The sequence below is a fragment of the Elgaria multicarinata genome, chromosome 2, assembly GCF_023053635.1.
Source record: "Elgaria multicarinata webbii isolate HBS135686 ecotype San Diego chromosome 2, rElgMul1.1.pri, whole genome shotgun sequence".
Lineage (NCBI taxonomy): Eukaryota > Metazoa > Chordata > Lepidosauria > Squamata > Anguidae > Elgaria > Elgaria multicarinata.
Genome location: NC_086172.1, coordinates 175,291,216 through 175,315,644, shown reverse-complemented (window position 1 = coordinate 175,315,644; position 24,429 = coordinate 175,291,216). Strand labels below are relative to the sequence as shown.

At 44.6% G+C, this 24,429-nt stretch overlaps 1 protein-coding gene across 1 annotated transcript in view; it reads left to right on the top strand.

Annotated features, from left to right (window-relative positions):
- Nucleotides 1–24,429, top strand: part of KIAA0586 (KIAA0586 ortholog) — a 110,088-nt gene that overhangs the window by 11,272 nt on the left and 74,387 nt on the right. The window contains 12 exon segments of the mRNA XM_063118232.1: nucleotides 220–456; nucleotides 1,260–1,425; nucleotides 4,411–4,599; nucleotides 5,907–6,024; nucleotides 8,114–8,258; nucleotides 9,928–9,969; nucleotides 11,064–11,180; nucleotides 13,441–13,664; nucleotides 14,264–14,336; nucleotides 17,403–17,558; nucleotides 19,116–19,290; nucleotides 22,070–22,258. Of these exon segments, the coding sequence (XP_062974302.1) occupies nucleotides 220–456; nucleotides 1,260–1,425; nucleotides 4,411–4,599; nucleotides 5,907–6,024; nucleotides 8,114–8,258; nucleotides 9,928–9,969; nucleotides 11,064–11,180; nucleotides 13,441–13,664; nucleotides 14,264–14,336; nucleotides 17,403–17,558; nucleotides 19,116–19,290; nucleotides 22,070–22,258 (1,831 nt within the window).

Here is a 24,429-nt window from a genome sequence, read left to right as displayed (position 1 = left end):
GGGGGGGGTAATATGCAGATATAACTCATTGATCTAATAGTCTTTTAATAAATTGGTGGACAGTCCTCCAAAGCTTCAGGCCAGGTTCAGCCATGTTAAAGGTCAGCTTTTATTCCTTTGTGACCAGGCTGAAACCAGCTTGGGCTGTGGGTTGAGTTGGGGGAGAGAACAGTTGGTCTTCACAACTCCTCAGATTTTAACTCAAGCCTTTCCCCTCAGGTGCAGAGTGACTTGGAAGCCAAAGTGAGCTCTGTGTCCGAAATACTTAACAAGTTGCAGGAGACAGACAAACAGTTGCAGCGTGTTGCAGAGCAGCAAGCCAGCGCGAAGGCTCAACAGCTCGAGAGGCCTCCTTGCCACCAAAGAGTCAGCGAGCTTGAAAGACAGATGAATCTGTTCATGGGACAGCGGATTCAGCATCTGGAAAGTTTGCAGCAGCAGCAAATGAATATTCAGGTACCGGCAGGAAAAGAAATATGGAACTCTGCTGACTAATTCTCTTCGAACAGCGGCCATGTTGCCAGGACATGATGGGAGTTGTAGTCCAGCATATCTGGAGGGCGCCAAGTTGGAGAAAGCCCGCTGTATCATGATCCTGTATTGATCACTTTGTGCTGCTGCCCTTGTAGTCCATGTACATTATCATAGAAATGAATGCCTTTTAATATGTAGGATTGCAGCTGTAATCCCCTAAGTGGTTAAAATTGTAACTCAAGCATTTCCCATTTTGAGAAAGTATGTGGATTAAACAATGGTAATAAGGAGTTGGGTGTGGTGATGCAATAGGTTTAAAGTCAAGCGTGATGAGACGGTGTTTTGCGTGCCCCTTTTTGAAACGAAAATAGCAGCCGCCGGAACGGGGAGAGGACACTGATGACCGGATCACCGTGGATGTTCCCAATCATCAGAGGAGCGCAACGGGACCTTCCCTCTGGATACAAATAGCAGCTTCACAGCTCTCTTTAAATGTGTGTCTCTTGTGTGGGAGAAAATGACTGAGGGGCATTATAAAGTGGGGGGTAGATCCTTGGAGTCCAGGGCTAACTAGAGGCCAGGCAGGAAGTCCGTAGAGGCTGAGTTGAGCCCCTAATCTCCTGGTTGCCTATCCCTGATGTATGTTTGCATTTGAGGCGGGGGGGACGGACACATTCCTCATCTTCAAACAGGCCATTGTTTGTGATATTTTGTGTGTGTGTACAGAGGTGTTGCCATGTGACTTGTGTGTTGAAACTGTAACCTCCTCTTCCTCCTCCTCCTAGTCCCATTTAATTACCTCTGCACTGAATTCGGGTGGCTTCCAACCTGTCAACGCAGCACCTTCCAAAGAAATGGCAAAGCAAGACGCGAAGGCAGGGAAGCCGCTTCCCAGCCAAGCCTCACCTCATCAACAAGATTTATTTTCTTCCAATGCAGCACATGCCCAAGGTAAGATGCGTACAGGTGTTCTTTTCTATTCTGTTGTCACGTAAATGTGTATAGAACTGCAAAGGAGCAAAGAGCACTGCTTCATATCTCATTTCTCACTTGTTAAAACGGTGTGTTTTGTAGCCCTTGGGAGTCTAATAATTTAAAGGGCTTCATAAAACGCAGGCAAAGTATAACATTAGAATTGTTTAATGCTCCATAACAAGAAAGTGCAAGATTGAGCAATTCTTGCCTGCAGTAGTCTGCTCGGTAGCTTTGACAGTGGCACAACTCAGATCAGAATCCAAACCATGATGTGAGCTTCCAGACATAGAATCATAGAATAGTAGAGTTGGAAGGGGCCTTCAAGGCCATCAAGTCCAACCCCCAGCTCAATGCAGGAATCCACCCTAAAGCATCCCTGACAGATGGTTGTCCAGCTGCCTCTTGAAGGCCTCTAGTGTGGGAGAGCCCTCCAGATGTACACTAGACAAACTAGTATTTTGGCCTAGAACTTCCATTAGCCCTCACCATTGGCTATGCTGGCTAGGACTGATGGCAGTTGCAGGCCACAACATCTGGAGGGCCACAAGTGCCCCCCTCCCCCATGGTAGAAGCAATGGACATAACTTCCGTTTGTCCATTCACACAGCAACCCCAAACGAAGGTTTGCAAACCTTCCTTAAACAGGGTTTCTAATTCTGGTTTGCTAGTCAGTCACAAACCATGGTTTCTCAATTCACACAGCTCATCAAACTGTGACTAAGCTTCCTTAACATAGAGTGGTGTGATGTCTGGATTTGAGCCTCTGGGAAAAGAAGGAACAGGTGTTTGTATAACCCCTATAGTAATCCCTATAGATTTTGCCTGTGAATAGCTTGCATTTCCAAGCTGGAGTGAAACTGACTATTCCTGGCTATTCCCTCCTGTTCTCAGGAGTCTCCTCTCCCTCCTTTCCCGGGGTCGGTTTCTCCTGACTCCTGAAAGACTTGCCAAATTAAAAGTTCCCTTCTGAAACATGTTCAGGTTTTGGCCAATCTTCCTGACTCTGGAGCAATCACCGAGGCACTGGCAACGCATGCAGTTTGTGTAAACTGCCCAGAGAGCTTCGGCAATGGGGCGGTATATAAATGTAATAAATAAATACAATAAAGGTCTTCTCAAACAGGTGGTATGTCTGTACTCTGTAGAGCAGCCTTCCCCAGCCTGGTGCATTCCAGGTGTGTTGGACTGACTGTGGTGTGACACCCCACAAGTCAATTCCAAATGTATGTCTGCAGTTTGTAAGTCTGTGGTTTTTAGAATGTTGGCCTGAGTGGGCGGAGTTAGAATGTCTTGGGAGGGGGGGAGTGATATATAAGGGAAGGACGGAGGGGATGGTGAGTTCTTGTTCTTGTTCTTTTCAGGAGTTCTTTTCAGGAAAGCTTTTCAGGGAGACTTGTTAGATACTCTTAGAGTCTGTAGTGCTCTCTGTGTTTATGGTACTTAAATTCTGGAAAATGTGAGGGTCAGTGTAGAGAGTGGTGTCTTTAGAGCGTAGTGTGCACGTAGTGGAAGTATATTAATCAATACTGATAATAAAGAAAGTTCAAGAGTGATTGTGTGAGAAAAAGGAAAGCGCGTATGTGAGTGAGTGAAAGGATTGTATGACAGGTTTCAAAAAGGTTTATTTATTTATTTATTTATTTATTACATTTTTATACCGCCCAATAGCCGAAGCTCTCTGGGCGGTTCACAAAAATTAAAACCATCATAAAACAACCAACAAGTTAAAAATACAAATACAAAATACAATATAAAAAGCACAACCAGGATAAAACCATGCAGCACAATTGATATAAGGTTAAAATACAGAGTTAAAACAGTATAATTTAAATTTGAGTTAAAATTAAGTGTTAAAATATTGTTAAATATATTAAGTGTTAAAATATTGAGTGAATAAAAAGGTCTTCAGCTGGCGACGAAAGGAGTACAGTGTAGGAGCCAGGCGGACCTCTCTGGGGAGCTCATTCCACAACCGGGGTGCCACAGCGGAGAAAGCCCTCCTCCTAGTAGCCACCTGCCTCACTTCCTTTGGCAGGGAATCACGGAGAAGGGCCCCTGTAGATGATCTTAAGGTCCAGGCAGGTACATATGGGAGGAGGCGTTGCTTCAAATAACCCCAGCTGCTGGGGTTATTAAATGTTGTTTTTAAATGTTGTTATTTGAAACAAAGCTTATGAACTTTTAAAAATACATTTTGATTGTTTGTTTTAAAACTACCACAAAAATCCCACGTGTCTGTTTGGCGTTTATCATCTTAAGTTTACACATATAACACCCACTCTGACAATCATTCACCTAAGCAGATATAACTCACAGCGCATTATTATATATATTAAAATCCATTCTCCATTTTAAACCCCTTTCTCCACATAGTTTGGAGGAAGGTGGGCTTTATCCCTCGCCTCAGACATACCAAGTGGTGGTGCTTGGCTTGAGCAGGGAGTAGCCTCGGCTAGGTCTCAATTTCAGAGCCTGTGTCGCCCCATAAGAAGTGGTGGCAGACGTGAGGTCTAGTGTTCAGAGCCTGTGTCGTGGCACTGACATCTGGAGGGCACCAGGTTGGGGTTGCCTACCATAGAGTTTTGTCACTTGCTTCCTTCCAGATACCCAATTTCATCCTGCAATGCGTCTGTTATCCCTTCTGATACATTGAGATGGTTCCGTCTTGACGAGGTTCTTTTAAACTGTAGCATGTTCCGGCGTTTTTAGAACAGTGGTGGGGAATGTGCAGCCCTCCAGATGTTATTAGGCTGCAAATGCCATCAGCCCTGCCCAGCGTGGCCAGTGATGAGGGATGATGGGAATTGTAATCCAATCACACATTTCCCACCCCTGTTTTAGAACGACCTTCAACTTCTGGTCTTCTCTTTAAATATGTATTCTGCCACGGGCAAATCAATTTTAGCTATTGGGCGGTATAAAAATGTAATAAATAAATAAATTTTCCCTCCTATGTTCCAGCCTGTTCACGGCACTTTGGAAGCCACGGAGTCCATAGACAAAAGTCCCCCCTCAAGACACCAGCACCTCGGAGATACGCACCTGTGCCAGTGTCTAAAGATGCTAAAATCTCACAGAAAATGTCAAAGAGGGAGCAACCTATTGGGGAAAAAGAAAATGTGCACCAGCCATCTTGTGGAGGAACTCTGGGTAAGGCACAGGAAAGTCCCAGGGCTGCTGCTGCTACTTTTCTTCCTCATTTAAGTGGATGTGCCCACTGTCTCCTGTGGGCTGTCCTGCTGCTGTATTTCCCCCACACAAATGCCCATTCTGGAGGTTCTAGTCAGCCTTAGAATGTGAATTTTGTGAGCACCACTTAGACTCCAGGCATTTCAAGTATCTCACACACTTCATTGTATTTTAGGTGTTTATTCTAAATATGCCTCCAGTCTACTATAGCTCAAAAATGTTAATTGGCGTCTAAGGCCATTGAGTCCAACCCCTTGCTCAATGCAGGTACCCACCTTAAAGCTTTCCTGACAGATGACTGTCCAGCTGCCTCTTGAAGTCCTCTAGTGTGGGAGAGCCCACAACCTCCCTAGGTAACTGGTTCCATTGTTGTACTGCTCTAACAGTCAGGAAGTTTTTCCTGATGTCCAGCCGGAATCTGGCTTCCTATAACTTGAGCCTATTATTCCCTGTCCTGCACTCTGGGATAATGGAGAAGAGATCCCAGCCCTCCTCTGTGTGACAACCTTTCAAGTGTTTGAAGATTGCTCTCATGTCTCCCTTCAGTCTTCTCTTCTCTAAGCTAAACATGCCCAGTCCTTTCAGTCTGTGCTCATAGGGCTTTGTTTCCAGACCCCTGATCATCCCCATCCTTTTCCTGTCTATCTGAGGCTAAACATGCCCTCCTCTGAACCCCCTCCAGTTTGTCTGCATCCTTCTTGAACTGTGGTGCCCCAGAAGTGTGTTGCTCAAGTGTTGATCCAGGTATTGATCAGGTCAAGTCAGTCTATTGCTCCAAAGTTTTAACAAGCGATTTTTTTTTTTAAAAAAAATGTTTTAAAATGACTCGGCATGTCTAGACATAGATTCTAAATCTGTAGAAATGCTGTTATCCTGGAGGGGAAACTCATAAATATTCCATATGTATTGAACATGCATAGAATCATAGAATAGCAGAGTTGGAAGGGGCCTACAAGGCCATCGAGTCCAACCCCCTGCTCAAGGCAGGAATCCACCCTAAAGCATCCCCGACAGATGCTTGTCCAGCTGCCTCTTGAAGGCCTCTAGTGTGGGAGAGGCCACAACCTCTGTAGGTCATGGGTTTCATTGTCATACTGCTCTAACAGTCAGGAAGTTTTTCCTGATGTCCAGCTGGAATCGTGCTTCCGTGTCCTGCACTCTGGGAGGATGGAGAAGAGATCCTGGCCCTCCTCTGTGTGACAACCTTGTGCGCACGCACCACACGAAATGTATTTAGGTACAATGTGGCAACTTTTCTTCTGTACTAGGTGGAGGGAAACTTCTAGAGCAGATCTTGAATTCTCAAGAAACCCCATTAAGTCAGAGCACATCTTGGAAGGAGACAACAAACAACAGTGTGAAGCCGTGGGGTTTTGAAAGAGAGCGGTAAATATGCCCCTTGTTGAATTAAGCCAGGCCTACAACTCATATCATTTCTCACGATTGTCTATGCCGGTTTTCCCCAGCCTGGTGCCCACCAGGTTGAGCTTCAGTTTCCATCAGCCCCAGCCAGGCTGGCCTTTGGTCAGGATTGTTTTGAGAATCATCTGGAGGACATAGGGTTGGGGAAGGTTGGAGTATACTAGCTGGGGCTGATGGGAATTGTAGGCCAAAATACCTGCAGGACCACAAGTTGCCCACCCTTACTTTAAGCTGTTACTTTTTAACATAATCTAGAGAGGGCCAGTTAAAAAAGAATAAGAAAAAAGGTTGCGATACTGAAACTGAACTGTGTTTCGCTTGACCAGCAGTGATATCCTAATCTCAGTTCAAACAGTTGACATATTAGAAAAGTAATATGCTTCCTTCCATGATCACTTGTATCTCTCCAGGGCCGGGGCCGGACTATTTTGTGCCCTAGGCAAGGCAAGCTACTTGCACCCACCCCCCACCCCCAAAAAATTGCCAACTTTGATTTTTAAAAACAGATGTTTTGTAGAAAAAATTAAAAAGCACAAAACTTGAACTTAAGTTTTTTTCCTAAAACAGCTAATTTGTATAAAACTGTGACCCTTAAAGGTCAGTACTGCGCCCCTCTGAGGTCTGCGCCCTAGGCGGGCTGCCTAGTTGGCCTAATGGTAGCACCGGCCCTGTATCGCTCTGCTCATGTAATTCTTGGCGCTTCGTTTCCAGCAGAACGATGTTCTTGCTTGAAATAGAAGAAGCTGTTTTCTTTCTGTGTGAAAGAGTTGCCTTGCACCAGGCTGAGGTTCAAAAGTTTACGTGTATGCTCTGTGTGAGTTTATATACATTTGAGCTTATAAACCATGAAAATTGACCCTTGCCTCTGTTGGGGCCTCTGGCAAGAGCCATCTGATATTTCCCTGGCAGGCTGCTGGGTAGAAATGGAGAGAAAAGGGGGTGGCGGAGGGTGGGGGAAAGGGGGGGTGAACTGTGGCGTGACACCCCACAAGTCAGTTCCCAAATGTATGTCTGCAGTTTGTAAGTCTGTGCGTTTTAGAATGTTGGCCTGAGTGGGCGGAGTTAGAATGTCTTGGGAGGGGGAGGAGTGATATATAAGGGAAGGACTGAAGGGATTGAGGGAGACTTGTTAGGTCCTCTTAGAGTCTTTAGTGCTCTCTGTGTTTAGAGTACTTAAGTTCTGGGAAATTTGAGGTTCAGGGTAGAGAGTGGTGTCTTTGGAGTGTGGTGTGCACATAGTTGATGTATATTAATCAATACAGATAATAAAGAAAGCTCAAGAGTGTGAGAGAAAGGAAAGCGTGTATGTGAATGAGTGAAAGGATTGGATGAAAGGTTTCAAAAAGGGTTTTAAATGTTTTATTTGAAACAAAGCCTGTGAACTTTTAAAAATAAATTTTAATTATTTTGTTTTTAGCTACCACAAAAATCCCACGTGTCTGTTTGGCATTTATCATCTGAAGTTTACACATTTAGCACCCACTCTGACAATAATTCACCTCAGCACATATAACTCACAGTGTTTTATTTTATATATTGAAATCCTTCTCCATTTAAACCCCTTTCTCCACATAGTTTGGAGGAAGGTGGTTTTTTATCCCTTGCCTCAGGCGTATCAAGCGGTGGTGCTTGGCTTGAGCAGGGAGTAGCTGCGGCCGGGTCTGGTGTTCAGAGCCTGTGTTGTGGCATGAACCACCCGTTTTTGGCTTTGCCGGTTACTGGCTTCGGCCCTGTCCACACTCCCTGATGACACTTGGTTTGCCTCAGTTGGACTATTATCTAGTCTTAACTACTTGATTAGAATCAAACAAGTGGGACCTGCGACAAATTGTTGCAGTGTATCTTCCAGCCAGCCATTCCCTCCAAACAGGGCATTCCTCTCCTCCTGCATTTCCTCACATGTAATCGGTCGCTGGGGAGCGCATGCAGAACGCTTTGAAATTAACCCAAGGGCCGCAGGTTGCCTGCCCCTGCTCTATGCAGTCCGATAAGGAGAAATGTATTCATAATCATAATAAGGACTAACGAGCACCTGAAATATGTTTCTTAGCAGATCCGGTGTTCTGCAGACAGAGCCCTTCCCTGCCTTTAAAAGCACAAGTCAATATCTCAATCCATTTGAGAGAACGGTTAAGAAAGCCGACGATGTGCTCCATGAGCTCGGACAACTGAAGAGGGAAATGCGTGACATCCTGCAGGTAAAGCAGAACATGGCTGAAATAATTAACGGTGGAAAAGGGTGACAGGACCTGCAAACCAGAATCCTGAAATCTTGGGTGTGCAGAGATATTGACTGCGAATTAAAACGTTATAGCCTGGAAATCCCATCTTTAGGCTTTGCTGCAAGGAGAATAAATCATGCAGATAACATGCAATGGCTGTGATCCAGCGAGCTCTTTAAAACCCTTGATATTAGTTTAAAAGTGGTCTGCATCCCTTGGTGTTGTGGAGGGGGCCTTGCGTTCTTAAGGCAAGCGGAAGTCTCACTGCACGTACCATGTGGTGATGTGGGTGGGTGGGTGGGAGAGAGTATTGATCTTGATCCAGAGAGACTGAGCAGTCTTTGACAAACCAATGGGCCTTGCTAGACCTACCGGATAATCCGTCTGGGAGGAGGGGTGACGGCTAGTGCGCGCCGTCGCCCTTTTCCAGACGTCAACACGCGACGGGGCAAGGGGAAGCCCCGTCGCATGCTCCGCGTTTCCCCCCCTTAAAGGGCCATGTGCGCAGGAGCGCACCGCCGAAACAGGTAAGTCTTTTTTTAAAAAAATAAAGGGTTCCCCGCTCCCCCTGCCCCTGATTTTCCCCCCACAATGTCTGATGCCCCCCCTGCCCGCTTGCTTGCTCGCCCGTCCTCCCCGTCCGCCATGCCTTGTCCCCCGTCCCCCTTCTTCTCCCCACCCCCTCCGCCATGCCTTGTCCCCTGCCCGCTCGCCCGTGCCCGCTCACCATGCCCGTCCCCTGCCTGCTCGCCTGTGCCCGCTCGCCATGCCCTGGCTCCGCTCTCCCCCCCCCCATCTCTTCTGCCGGGTCGGTTCTTTCCCCCTGCCCCCATCTTCCCCCCGCCCCGTGATTCCCCTCACCCCCCCCCCCCCCGATGGGCACAGCGCTCCTATGGAAGACTGTGCCCAGTCCATGGCTTCTCCAGGCTACGGGCCTCACACCGTGCTAACGCCTCGTCTAGCAACGGCCAATATCTCTGAGCTATACAAGCCACATAGGATTGTTATGAGGATAAAATACCAGAACCTAATGTACTCCCTCTCTGAGCTCTGGATTGTGGAGATATCTGCAAATGATTAAATAAGAATTGTGTTTTTAGGCTGCCTTTAAGGATAGAACTCTCTCAAGGCAGTTTCAAGGTGAAAACAATGCAGAAACGTTGCAAAACAAATACTATAGAAAATCAATAAAAATGCTATGAAAACAGATAACACAATAAAACCTGCACCCCACAAACCATGAAAAGGCCAGCATTGTATTCTTTTGTAACTTTTGGCTAATAAACAGTCACTTGTCATTAAACACGGAGAGACATTTTAGTCTTGGGCATCTTTAATAAGAATACGATGTTCTTATTCGAAGTAAAAAAAAACCCCCACTAAGATTGAGCCTTCTAGCATGATGAATAAGAGAATGGAGTCAACATATAATCTTGTATACCACCATGTTATCCACCAAAAATAATGGGTAGTTTATAACCATGAATTCTTTGATTCTTTTGTTTATGTTATACACCAGTGGGAATACACAACTGTATATAGCAGCCCCCTGCAATTGTATAGAGCTGGTCTTAATCAGAGTTCTAGCCTATCTGTTAAGATAACTTTATCTTGAGTGTAATATATTCTCTTTTCTGCCTTACAGGATGCAAAGGAGTGGAAATCAGACATGAATACTTTTACAAAGGTTCTATATCACTTAATTTTTTAATAATATTTATCAAATTTGCAGATGACACAAAATTGGGTGGGATAGCTAATACCCTGGAAGACAGAAACAAACTTCAAAGTGATCTTGATAGGCTGGAGTGCTGGGCTGAAAACAACAGAATGAAATTTAATAGAGATAAATGCCAAGTTCTACATTTAGGAAATAGAAACCAAATGCACAGTTACAAGATGGGGGGATACTTGGCTCAGCAATACTACAAACGAGAAGGATCTTGGAATTGTTGTAGATCACAAGCTGAATATGAGCCAACAGTGCGATATGGCTGCAAGAACGGCAAATGCTATTTTGGGCTGCATTAATAGAAGTATAGCTTCCAAATCACATGAGGTACTGGTTCCTCTCTATTCGGCCCTGGTTAGGCCTCATCTAGAGTATTGCGTCCAGTTCTGGGCTCCACAATTCAAGAAGGACGCAGACAAGCTGGAGCGTGTTCAGAGGAGGGCAACCAGGATGATCAGGGGTCTGGAAACAAAGCCCTATGAGGAGAGACTGAAAGAACTGGGCATGTTTAGTTTGGAGAAGAGAAGACTGAGGGGAGACATGATAGCACTCTTTAAATACTTAAAAGGTTGTCCCACAGAGGAGGGCCAGGATCTCTTCTCGATCCTCCCAGAGTGCAGGACACGGAATAACGGGCTCAAGTTAAAGGAAGCCAGATTCCAGCTGGACATCAGGAAAAACTTCCTGACTGTTAAAGCAGTACGACAATGGAATCAGTTACCTAGGGAGGTTGTGGGCTCTCCCACACTAGAGGCCTTCAAGAGGCAGCTGGACAAGCATCTGTCAGGGATGCTTTAGGGTGGATTCCTGCATTGAGCAGGGGGTTGGACTCGATGGCCTTGTAGGCCCCTTCCAACTCTGCTATTTTCTATGATTCTTCTCTGTACGGTGGGAACTGAGATTCTACAGCAGTACACGGAAATTGGTTTTCTTGGCTTCTCCGATTTCGGAGGGCCTCTTGGTTTTGCCTTCTAAACGTGTATAGCAGGGCTGAGTGATCTCATTTAGTAGTGAAGACTGTATCAGTTCATTTTTCTTTTAAATTGTAGACTACCTCACACTTAAGGGAAGCTGTCCAAGTGAAGGATCGCATCCCTCCACATCAGCCGGCCCGTTCTTTGTGGTCATCAACCGAGGCTCTTTACCAGGTTCCTTCATCAACTAAGGTACAGTGTGTGTCAACCACCAGGCAGAGACCTTCTTAATTTCCCCCAAATTTTCTAAATAATCTTAACTTCATAATTATGATTGCCTTATTAACATCATGAAGTGTAAACTTCCCTGGGAAAAATATTTGAAGGGCAGGGAAAAAATTAATACATCTTGTTTGTAATTTCAAAAAAGTGCCTTCATGGGGCAGGGCAAGTTTTTCATGCTGCATATTTTATTTAAATGTGATCCATTTATCCTTTAAAGCCAGATAGTTAAACGAATTTTTAGGAAACCGTGTGCAGCTGACTATCTTAAATAAATGCTCCATTCTTAGATAATAAAATACACTTAAATACGCACAGCTTCTTAGACGTCTGGTAACATTTTTCTTTAGGCTGCAATCCTGTACCCACAGATGTGCAAGCAAGCTCTATTGAACTCAGTGGGACTGACTTTTGAGTAGTCATATATAGAATTGCACCTTCAGTGTTTCTTGTGAAACACTGTAGTTAAACTTCAACATTTCAACAGCTTTTAGACTCTTTTATCAATGCTGTGATCTTCTGTGTTTGCCTTTGGCAATGTTTTTCATTTAATGCCAGCATCATTGGGAGTCTTGTGGCTGCTCTATATTTCAAGAGGTTCTGATTGGCAGAAGAACACAAACTAAAATAACACTCAGGGATGTTAGAATGATCGCTGTCTTAAGATAGCTCTTTCTCCCGGTTGCTTCCTCCTCTCTCAAAGGTAGGGTGACCATATGAAAAGGAGGACAGGGCTCCTGTATCTTTAACAGTTGCATTGAAAAGGAAATTTCAGCAGGTGTCATTTGTACATATGGAGAACCTGGTGAAATTTCCTCTTCATAACAGTTAAAGCTGCAGGAGCCCTGCCCTCTTTTAAATCTGGTCACTCTAGTATAGCAATGCCAATAGTATAGCTGGGGTTATACAAACACCTGTTCCTTCTTTTCCCAGAGGCTCAAATCCAGACATCACACCACTCTATGTTAAGGAAGCTTAATCATAGTTTGATGAGCTGTGTGAATTGAGAAACCATGGTTTGTGACTGACTAGCAACTCTAGTATAGCGCCTGCAGCTTGAACTGTTGTGATGAAGAGGAAATTTCACCAGATTCTCCATATATACCACTGACACCTGCTGGAATTCCCTTTTCTATGCAACTGTTAAAGATACAGGAGCCCTGTCCTCCTTTTCATAGGGTCACCCTACTCAAAGGAAGAGACCTTTCTTTCGTGATGGCTAAGAATAGAACTTCCATCTGTAGAGGCAATGGGTGAAATCCGACATGCAACAACTTTCCCACCTTCCCTCGTACACCTCGACCCCTGCCAAATGTACTCCAGACGGTCCCTGACTCTGTGGAGCAGATTCTGAGGATATGCATTGGGCCGGTGCTGCAAGGAGGATATCACTCCTCTCCGTCTTGCACTGATGGAAGCCATTCCTTTAGTAGAAGGGGGCTAATTACACCCTACCCAATTGTGGTGGAACCCGAAAGGGCGGGTTCCCATGGTTCGCTGAGTGGTGGTCACAGACTCTCAAGACACAATTTCTCTCTCTTTAGAAGGTTTATTACGAGCAGCGCTGCAAGGTGACAGTCTCAGAAGACCTGTGGAACTGCCCAACAATTTCAGGAAAGGTTAACATAGGGTCAGTTCTCCTCAGATACAATGGCAGAACTTTCTCACCAATCATAATACAGCTCTGTAGTGCAATAACCAGTGAGAAGCAAAGCATTTAGGCATGTACAGAGTTTAAGCATTTCTCTGACTAGAATACTATAAATGGGTATTGCAATAGTTACAGGAAATACATCTCCCTCTGTTTCGTTTTATCGGTTATCTTGCCTTACAGACGTCTTACTCCACCCTCTAACTGCTGGTGTTGACACCGTCTTGTGACATGGCATTTATGCATGTGCAAAGTGCAGATAATTCTAAGATTAGAAAACCAATATGTAGATGGGTATTGCAATCCTGGAACATCTGTTCCTTTGTGGTTACTACTCTTCCTGTCCTCGCTGGGAGGCTCACACTCTGACTAATGTGTCAACATTTCTTGTTGGTTGAGCAAGTGTTACTCAATATATTTTCAGCTACAGTTTGCATCAAATTGCTATAGAACTTAATTTCTAATAGAAAGTGGGCACAGACAAAACAGCCCATTCACACATTTCCACGACACAATATACCTCAGATTGATGGATACTGGTGGCTGATGTTTTGCTTTTTCATTTTGCTTGAATTTTAGCAAAAGGACCCCGTTGCCCCAACCCTTTCTGAACTTCAGCAGCTTTCTAAGTTGTCCGTTCTTCAGTCGACCAAAGCATCAAAATCTATACTCAAAGATGCTGAAAAGATCCTGAGAGCGGTGCGCAAGAACAAGAAACTCCTTGAAGAAAACCTTGAAGCCATCATCCGCGCCAAGGATGGCAATGCGCTGCATGCCTTCATAGATGAGTTGACAGCAGACAGGTAGGGGGGTCTGTTGCCTTTTTCATCCTCTGGCGATATCCATTCTACGTATCTGTCTTGATTCTCCTGTATTATAGGATATTACACATTTGAGAATGGTTGTGACTAACTTCCAGATTGTTCTTCTCTACCTCCTTTATTAACAAATTTGACATACCTTAAAATGTTCTGTACTTCCTGATCTGGAACTCACTACCACAAGATGTAGTGATGGCCACCAGTCTGGATGGCTTCAAAAGGGGGTTGGATAAATTCCTGGAGGCAAAGGCTATCCATGGCTACTAGCCCTGGTGGTGGTGTGCTATCTCCAGTATTCAAAGCAGTAAGCCTGTGTGCGCCAGTTGCTGCGGGAGGGTGCTGTTGCACCATGTCCTGCCTTGTGGGTCCCTGGCCAACGGCTCGTTGACCACTGTGTGAACAGAGTGCTGGGCTTGGTCTGATCCAGCATGGCACTTCTTAGGTTCTTATGGTTCAAAGCATTAATTCCTGCCACTTAAAAAACACATTTTGCATGAGTTCAGAACTCTTCCTTGGGGACAGTCCTTTCATTTCGGCGGATGCTGTAATCCACCGCTGCTTATCCTCCTCCTGTCTTCTAGAGATGTCCTGGAGGAGATACGGATCAGAAAGACTGTAGATGAATGGATTAAGGCAATCAGCGTGGACATTGAGGTATGGATTCTGTGACTACAACTAATGGAATAAGAGGGTAAATGACTTAACAGCATTTAAGCTTCTCCGTGAGCCCCTGCCAAAGGAAGTGGCTACCAGGAGGAGGGCCTTCTCTGCTGTGGCACCCCGGCTGTGGAATGAGCTCCCTAAGGAGGTTCGCTTGGCACCCACATTATATGCTTTTAGACGCCAAGTGAAGACCTTTTTATTCTCCCAGCATTTTAACAGTCTATAAATAAATTTTAATTTGTAATTTTGCATTGCTGCTGTTTTTATCTGGTTGAGCTTTTACATTGTATTTTATATGATGGTTTTATACTGTGGTTTTATACTTTGAATGGTTTTAATTTTTGTGAACCGCCCAGAGAGCTCCGGCTATATTGGGCGGTATAGAAATGTAATAAATAAATAAATAAATAGGTGGTCTCAAAGGTGGCTACCTAGTGGTCTGTAGGTGAGTCACCCCTGTCCCCTCAAAAGAAATTTTCATAAGCCCATGGTGGTCCTTCCCAAGAAATTAGGATTCTTCATTTCGTTTTTGCATCTCTCTCGTGGCTTTTCTAAGTGATCGTGTGCAAGGACCTATTTGTACATGACTCAGTGCCTGAGGTCGCGGGGCCCAAATAGGAAGAAGACCATATTGTTCGATGGCGCTCAAGTTATTACGGAGCTGACCATGATTTCATTTGTTTTGTTTTATTTTTATATTTCCCACTAGCGAAAGTGGTTCACAAAAGTACAAAAATACTGAAGTGGGCTATATTAGAGACTTCCCCTGGCCTGAACCTTGTAGGCATGATAAGAACTTTGTTTTTATTTTCTTCAGCTGACTTGAGGCAGTTGGGATTTAATGCATAAATGATGATAAGAGTAGCAACGAGAACTTTTTTTAGTCATGTTTACCTTATGGAAAAGACAAATATAGAGCAACATCCAACGACCTCTAGCCCATGGCCAACAGTGTAAGCTGGTGTAACCTGGTAAAACCTGTCATGCAGGCTAACTTATTTATTTTTTATTTTAGTTATTACATTTATTATTATTATTATTTATTTATTTATTTATTTATTTATTTATTTATATAACACCATCAATGTACATGGTGCTGTACAGAGTAAAACAGTAAATAGCAAGACCCTGCCGCATAGGCTTACATTCTAATAAAATCATAATAAACAATAAGGAGGGGAAGAGAATGCAAACAGGCACAGGGTAGGGTAAAACTAACAGTATAAAGTCTGCACAACATCAAGTTTTAAAAGCTTTAGGAAAAAGAAAAGTTTTTAGCTGAGCTTTAAAAGCTGCGATTGAACTTGTAGTTCTCAAATGTTCTGGAAGAGCGTTCCAGGCGTAAGGGGCAGCCGAAGAAAATGGACGAAGCCGAGCAAGGGAAGGAGAGACCCTTGGGCAGGTGAGAAACATGGCATCAGAGGAGCGAAGAGCATGAGCGGGGCAATAGTGTGAGATGAGAGAGGAAAGATAGGAAGGAGCTAGACAGTGAAAAGCTTTGTAGGTCAACAGGATTTATATACGGCCCCATAGCCGAAGCTCTCTGGGCGCTTTACAGAGATTGAAAACATGGAACATTAAAAACAGATATACAAAAATTAAAACCATAAAACGCGTAAAAACATTACATACCCTCTACCTATGTTGTTAAATGCCTGGGAGAAGAGTCTTAACCTGGCACCGAAAAGATAACAATGTTGGCGCTAGGCGAGCCTCGTCAGGGAGCTCATTCCATAATTAGTGGGCCACCACTGAAAAGGCCCTCCTCCTGGTTCCTGTCCTCCGAGCTTCTCGTATGCTGTTGACATTGCACTCAAGGTTGCTTATGCTACTGCTACGTTGCGGCCACGCTGGATATTGCTAATATCCACTAATATCGACTAATATCCTAGGGATTCCATTGGTTCCTTAACTAGCTGTTCAGATTGATCTGTCCACCTTCCCCATCTCAGTGGTGACAGCATTTTGCATCCTGGACTACGTTAGGAATAGTCCTCCAGGACTACAGAGAAGAGGCTGGAAGTTCTGTCCATTTTCACAGCCTTTGTGGTAATGTAGAGGACGGGAAATGGGATCAAGACTGCATGATTAACGATGATCACAAGGAAGAAGCAAACATTTGGCTGAGCTATGTGTCCGTTTCCTGGGATACACGCGAGGGAGTAACATGGCAACACAATTCAAGAACTGTGTAACTATCGCATTAATTTCTGGTTCCTTCTCAAGATAAATGAGCAAAGCATCCTCAAGGGCTTTACTGAAAACCTTGCTGTATTAGAAACGTAAGGAACGAAATTCAGGAGTAATTGATCAAATAATATACACCTTGTAATAAAGTGTATTTTGTCACAGTTGGCTGAATGAGAATCTAGAGATGTATTCTAGTATTTGACTCAATATGAGAATCTAGAAATGTATTCTGGTATTTAACTCAATATGACCCACATGGCACTGCATCATAAAACTGCTTACCTACTTACTTACCTATTTATATTAGAATCATAGAATAGTAGAGTTGGAAGGGGCCTATAAGCCCATCAAGTCCAACCCCCTGATCAATGCAGGAATCCACCCTAAAGCATACCTGGAAGTTGACTGTCCAGCTGCCTCTTGAATGCCTCTAGTGTGGGAGAGTCCACAACCACCCTAGGTAACTGGTTCCATTGCTCTAACAGTCAGGAATTTTGTCCTGATATCCAGCCAGAATCTGGCTTCCTGGAACTTGAGCCCATGATTCCGTGTCTTGCACTCTAGGAGGATCGAGAAGAGATCCTGGCCCTCCTCTGTGTGACAACCTTTGAAGTATTTGAAGGGTGCTATCATGTCTCCCCTCCATCTTCTCTTCTCCAGGCTAAACGTGCCCAGCTCTTGCAGTCTCTCTTCAAAGGGCTTTGTTTCTAGACCCCTGATCATCCTTGGTTGCCCTCCTCTGAACACGCTCCAGCTTGTCTGCGTCCTTCTTGAAGTTACTTCTGCTGGAAGCATGACTTCCAGGTCCATCAATGCACTCCTATTACAGTCAGAGCTATAATCCCCATCACTGTTTTTACATTCCAGGATGAAATGGCAAGGAAGGACTGCCTCAAGACACAACAGATCATAAAGACGATGAAGGCCAGCAGGGAAACTAATGCAAAATCTCAATACTCTCGGGGAATCTCTACTAAAAGGCCTTTGCCGGCAGCAAGGCCCTCTCGAAAGCTAACGGATGAGGTGAGAATGCAGATCTTGGGAGCTGTCAAGAGGTCTGACCCAGGAACCTTGTGGCCTGAGGCTGGGGTCAACCCTGGACCCGTGTGTGCTTGGAACCCTGTTCAGGCACATACAAGGGGTATGCAATGTCATCTCCTCTGATTATTAGGTGAGGCCTAGGCTTGTAGATTATAAATTTCACCTGGTTTTTGATCAGTTTCTGGTGAGGTTTAGGCTTATAGCAGCAATTCCAGTCTGCCGTGATGGCCGGCATTTTAGGATTGTCTACCTCCAAGGGTTTATGGAATGTGATGGAATTATGGAATCAGATATTTGGTATGGCTGCTGCTTCTGTAGATGGTTTGGTCACTCTGTAATATGGAGATGACTTGGACAGTTGACATAATGGCCTGGTTCGCACATAGCAACAACACACTATGGTTCTTTCTCTGGGTTATCGGTGGGGGAGACAAGCCAGCGGTCGTGGTTTGCACGTAATGCTAAACGAATCACAGATGGAAGGTCTGTTTGTTCAACTGCTCCCACTTTCAACAGGAACATTTAAAAAAAACAAACAAAAAAAAAACACCCCACAATTGTGGGCAACCTGGCCCAGTGGTTCCCAGGAGCCTCCCTCTCTTTTGGAAGAGCCAAGGCTGCTGTTTGGTACTGAGGCGGGCAGAGGGCAATGGAGTAGGAACAGCTAGCAGACAAATGGAGGAAAACCTTACAGTGAGTCTGATTAAAGAGTTATTACTGAGCTTGCTCGTGACCGTGGTGAGGAAGCAGACCGCCATTTTGTCCTGTTGCGCTGCCCAGTAGAGCTTTTCCAGGTTTGGGGCCTCCTACAATCTGGCACCAAATTTGAAGGAACCCACAGAGGCCTGCTCTGACAGGTTCACAAGGCAGTTTGAGGATAAAGTAACTCTTACCTGCTGTGACTTGAATCCTATAGTTGGATCACGTCACTTCATGGAAATGTCCAGAAGGCCCATCTGATCCTGTATTATTGGGTGAATTTCAGTTGTTGATCTATAGTATAATACATTAGTATCTTTTTAACGTGTGTGTGTTAAATTGTATTAAATTTTGTAAGCCATTGTGGGAATTTTATTGAAGGATGGGTTATTAATCCCAAGAAAACAAATAAATCAGTAAGCATCTCTTATTGATGCTTTCTTGCTAAAATGCATTGTCTGGTGGTGCTAGATAAATAATAGCAGTTATATCTGATACGTTTATATCCTGCCCTCTTTCCCAATTGCTCAGGTTTCCATTTTATTCTTGCAACAGCCCTGTGAAGTAGTTAGGCTGAAAGAGTACCTTGCCCAAGTCCATCCTATCAGCTTTCATGGCTGAGCTCCCTGGTCCAAACCCAGTATTTTGTCTATTGAGGAATGGGCAATTCGTTGCCCTCCAGTTGATTTAACTTACAGCTCCCACCAACCCTAGCCTGTATAGCCAACGGTGAGGGATCATGGGAGTTCTAGGCCAGAACATCTGGAAGACCACCAGTTGTCCACCCTTAGTCTACTGCAACACATTGGCTCTTCTTTAATCATCACCGGTTTTATGCAGGGGCCTGTGAAACCAAGGATGGGAATACAAAACGAAGAGTATCTGACTCAGGTTTATGGGAGGCCAGTTTACCAGGGTCACAGGACCACACTTAAGAAATCTCCATATCTCAGGTTCAACTCCCCTTCTCCTAAATCGAAACCTACAAGACCCAAACTGATCGAAACCGTTAGAGGTAAGTAATATGACTTTTCCTCCTTCAAAGCTAATATTTCAAAATGGCCTGTTAAACATTCTCTTTCACTCTGGTCTTACGAGACATCTTTATAGCCATACCCTTACAGCTCGTGGCAAAGGACTTGTTGGTGAAGTTCGCTGCTGCCCGTATGTCAGGGATACTGAACGCAACACAAAGGCTGCGTTCGGACAACGCAGTAACCAGCGGTGGTTTAAGTAGTCAACCGTTAGTTGCATAGTCAACCGTTGGTTATTGCGTTGTCTGTCGGGCAAAAACCACCCCACGATTGACGATTTCCCCCAAATAATCAACGGAGAAAAATAACACTCTTCAGAGTTGATAAGTCGCACAACCGTTGGTTAGCGTGTTGTCTGTCGGGCTCCGTGGACTATTTCGCCCCGTTGAATTGACCGTTTCGACTGCCTACAGAGTCCCCCGGCAAGAGCGACCAAAGCAGCGACTGCTGCTCTAGTCCAGCCGGTAGAACTTGCAATGGCTTATGGGATGCCAGCGGGAGGTGTGGGGTGGAGAGAGGGCGAGGGATGTGTCAGTCAAAGACACAGTTGACTAATAGTCAACTTGACGCTGGGGTTAATCCATACCACGGTTGATTATAATCATGTCATGTGGGGAGTACCCCCTTGATAATCAACCCTGAGATCCTTGTGATATAGGGTGGGATACAGATGTTTTAATAAATAAATACATTAACCCACCATTGACTATTGTGTTATCTGAATGCAGCCAAAGAGTTGAGAGGATCTGTAGATGTGGATTCCTGCACTGTGGAGGGGGTTGGACTTGATGACCTTAAAGGCACCTTCCAACTCTACTATTCTGTGATTCCCCAACATGGTGCCCTCCAGATATGTTGGACTGCAAACCCCATCATTCCCAGTCAGCATAGGAATTATGGCAGCGCTACGTTGGGGAAGGCTGCTATGGACCGATCTGTTCCCCCAGCCTTTCAGGACTTTCATTCTTTTCATAAAATGGTGGACCTCTGACAGTCCCACTTGGGCCACTTCTCTGCCATGACCTGTCTCTCATGTGTGCTGCTCCTTGCAGACAGAGCTGAGCAAAGGGGCCCTGTTACAGGGTCAGAGGCCAAGGGGGACACCGTGATCGCTCCATGGGCAGGCTTTTCTTCCCTGCAGCTGGAAATTACTGTCTTAACGTTTCTGAAAGGTCAGGTGGTGATAGTGGGGAGACCTCCATGCATAATCACAAGCATTTGAGGCGCACATAAATCACAAGCTGACATTCCCCCTTGCTTTAAACTCTCTGAAGCCCCCAAGAGTGCAAGATAACTACAGAAGAAATGTGATGTTATTTTTCCCCTCTAAAATGTCATGCTTTGCTCTGCTGGTCTACTTTGCTCTGTGGTCTACTCTCGTTGTCTTGATTTTCTTTCTAGTAACTCTGCTCTGGATCCTTTTCAATCTGGATTCCGTCCTTTGCATTCCACTGAAACAGCCCTTACTAAGATTACCAATGATCTTCTTACTGCCAAGTCTAAAGGCCATTATTCCGTTCTTATTCTCCTTGATCTAACTGCAGCCTTTGACACAGTTGATCATGATCTTCTTTTAGATTCCCTTCATGACCTTGGATAATCTTATTCAATCTCATGGCCTCCAATATCATCTATATGCCGATGATACACAATTATATCTTTCATCTCTGGATCTTTCTCCTGATGTTCATGATCGTATCTCGGCATGTCTTTCAGATATCTCAGCTTGGTTGCTTCATCGTCGTTTGAAACTTAATATGGCAAAGACTGAACTGCTTGTTTTTCCTCCTAAACCTTCTCCTCACCTCTCATTCTCTCTTACTGTCAATGATGTTACGCTTACTCCAGTCAAGGAAGCTCATAGTCTTGGCTTTATATTTGATTCCTCGCTCTCCTTTATTCCTCATATTGAGGCAGTAGCTAAATCCTGTCGTTTTTTCCTGTATAATATTGCCAGGATTCGATCATTTTTGTCTGTCTCTTCTGCCAAGACTCTTGTTCATGCATTGGTTATTTCTCGGTTGGACTACTGCAACCTTCTTCTCTCTGGCCTTCCTTCTTCTCACATCAGTCCGTTGGTTTCTGTTCACCACTCTGCTGCTAAGATCATCTTCTTGGCTCGCCGCTCTGACCATGTAACTCCACTTCTGAAATCTCTTCATTGGTTTCCAATTCACTTCAGAATCCACTATAAACTTCTCCTGTTGACCTACAAAGCTTTTCACAGTCTAGCTCCTTCCTATCTCTCCTCTCTCATCTCATACTATTGCCCCGCTCGTGCTCTTCGCTCCTCTGATGCCATGTTTCTCGCCTGCCCAAGGGTCTCTACTTCCCTTGCTCGGCTTCGTCCATTTTCTTCTTCTGCCCCTTATGCCTGGAACGCTCTTCCAGAACATTTGAGAACTACAAGTTCAACCGCAGCTTTTAAAGCTCAGCTAAAAACTTTTCTTTTTCCTAAAGCTTTTAAAACTTGATTTTGTTCTGACTTTATACTGTTAGTTTTACCCTACCCAGTGCCTGTTTACCCTACCCTGTGCCTGTTTGCTTTCTCTTCCCCTCCTTATTGTTTTATTATGGTTTTATTAGAATGTAAGCCTATGCGACAGGGTCTCGCTATTTACTGTTTTACTCTGTACAGCACCATGTACATTGATGGTGCTATATAAATAAATTAATAAATAATAATAATAATAATAATAATAATAATAATAATGCTAAGAGTAAGTACGAGATTCGTTATCTATCTGACCTTCTTCCCAGGTACAAAGGTAAAGTCGGCGCGGACACAGACCTACCCTTACGTGCGCAGCAAAGTCGCCAGTCCTAAGAAAGCACAGCCAAGATCGGCATCTCATCAGGAACTCCAGTATCTCTTCAGCCCCACTAAAGAGATGCCCAGTGCCTCTGGCCCTCTTGAAGGCCATCTCATCCCAATGGCCATTCCACTAGGTAGGGGTACAAACAAGATTGCCCTGGAGGGGCTCTCTGGGAAGTCTGCTGCATTTTTGCATGGAGATTCATACAAGAAACTTTTTTTCCTGAGTGGTTTTAATGCTGAGGCCAGGCTGCTCTTTTAACTTTCGTGGTGCCTGTTTGTGATAAAAGCTGGGGTTCCAAATTCAGGAAAGTGTGGGTTGGAATTGTATTCTGCCCCCCCCCCCCCCCAAATGTATTTCTACTGTCTGTTTTTTGGCTATCTTAAGAGTGCAGTCGTATCGGGATTCCTGGCAGCCACCTGAGTTTGGAGGCTGATGGGAATCCTAAGCAGAGCGGGATTCCCCAGCTGCCCTGCATTTCTGCTAGACGGGCAATTTCGCCCATCTAGCAGCTGCACCTCGGAGAAGGAGGGAAGGAGGCTGGGTTGGCCGTAATGCGTCCGCACTGGTGTCCTTCTCTCCCCACCCCTGGGAATGCCCCCTTTCCCCCGCCTCCATGCTGTGTTGTCTGAGCACAGTGAGGTGACCGGCGCAGTTCTTTCTATATGCTGGCTCTGAGGGGGAAGGAGCGGAGACCATGGTTTCCTGGACCTATTCCCTGCTCCCTCATAGACGATGGGGGAGGGAGCATAGGATTGCTCTCTTAATGAGCAAAAATAAATAAAAATGTACTGTCAAAGTGAAGTTAAGAACCTCTTTTAGAACGTATTGAATCCCTTTTTAAACACATCTGTGCTAGTAACCATCACTGAATGTGCAGCAACAAATCCTGTGCTTTACTTATGCGTGTGGTGATGTCTGTCCTGAGTCTCCCACAGTTGAGCTTCATTGGATGACCTCATCAGGTTCTAGTATGAAAACCTTGTTTTATTCATACCAAGCATAATTTTTTCAAACCTCAATCATGACCCCCCCATAGTTTTTTTCTAAAAAGCCCCACCCTGCTGATTTTCTTTTTGCTATCTTACGACACATCAGTAAAAGTATGGTCTGTATTAAAAACATTGTAACCTTTCCTTGTGGAGTTGCTCCGTCTCTTTGACCATTTCCCCCCATTTTCTGCCCTTTTTCCAGCTCTTGCAAGATCTTGTTTTGAAGTGTGGCAACCAGAACTAGATACTTCATTTTAAATGTGGTGGCGCTATAGATTTATATGATCATATTACAACGTTGTCACTTTTATTTTCAGTCGCTTTCCCCCCTAATACACCCTAGCGTGGAATTTGCCACTTTCGCTGTCCACTGCAACCTTAAGGACTCCTACCTGGCTAGCCTCCTTTAGCTCAAAATTCCATCCTGGCATACGTGAAGTTAATGGCTCTTAGTTTCTGTTTTTCAGGTGCCATCCGCCTCCCCAGAATGGTTCAAACCTGGTTATCTGCCCGATGTGTTTACATTTCTATACCACCCAATAGCCGGAGCTCTCTGGGCGGTTCACAAAAATTAAAACCATTCAAAGTATAAAAAAAAGTATAAAACTATAATATAAAATACAATATAAAAGCTCAACCAGATAAAAACAGCAACAATGCAAAATTATAAATTTAAAACACCAAGTTAAAATTCGTTTATAGACTGTTAAAATGCTGGGAGAATAAAAAGGTCTTCACCTGGCATCTAAAAGCATATAATGTAGGTGCCAAGCGAACCTCCTTAGGGAGCTCGTTCCACAGCCGGGGTGCCACAGCAGAGAAGGCCCTCCTCCTGGTAGCCCCCTGCCTCACTTCCTTTGGCAGGGGCTCGCGGAGAAGGACCCCTGAGGATGACCTTAGGGTCCGGGCAGGTACATATTGTAGGAGGAGTTCCAGTAAAGGCAGATGCAAAGAATTCATTCACCTTCTCTGCAGTCTCCCTGTCCTCCATTAGCACAGTGCGTGTGTAGCATTTTCTTTTAACTTCGCTGATTGTCACATGTAGTTCCATTTTTCTATCCCTAGATGTCAGTGTAATAAACCAAATTGCCACAGAACAGAGGGGAAATTTAGACCCCCAAGCATCACGTTTTTAGGAAAACTGCATATGCAAATTGGAAACATGTTAGAGTACTGTGTACAGTTCTGATCATCACACCTAAAAAAGGATATTGTAGAGCTGGAAAAAGTGCAGAAAAGGGCAACTAAAATGATGAAGGGGCTGGAGCATCTCCCCTATGAGGGAAGATTACATCAACTGGGATTGTTTAGC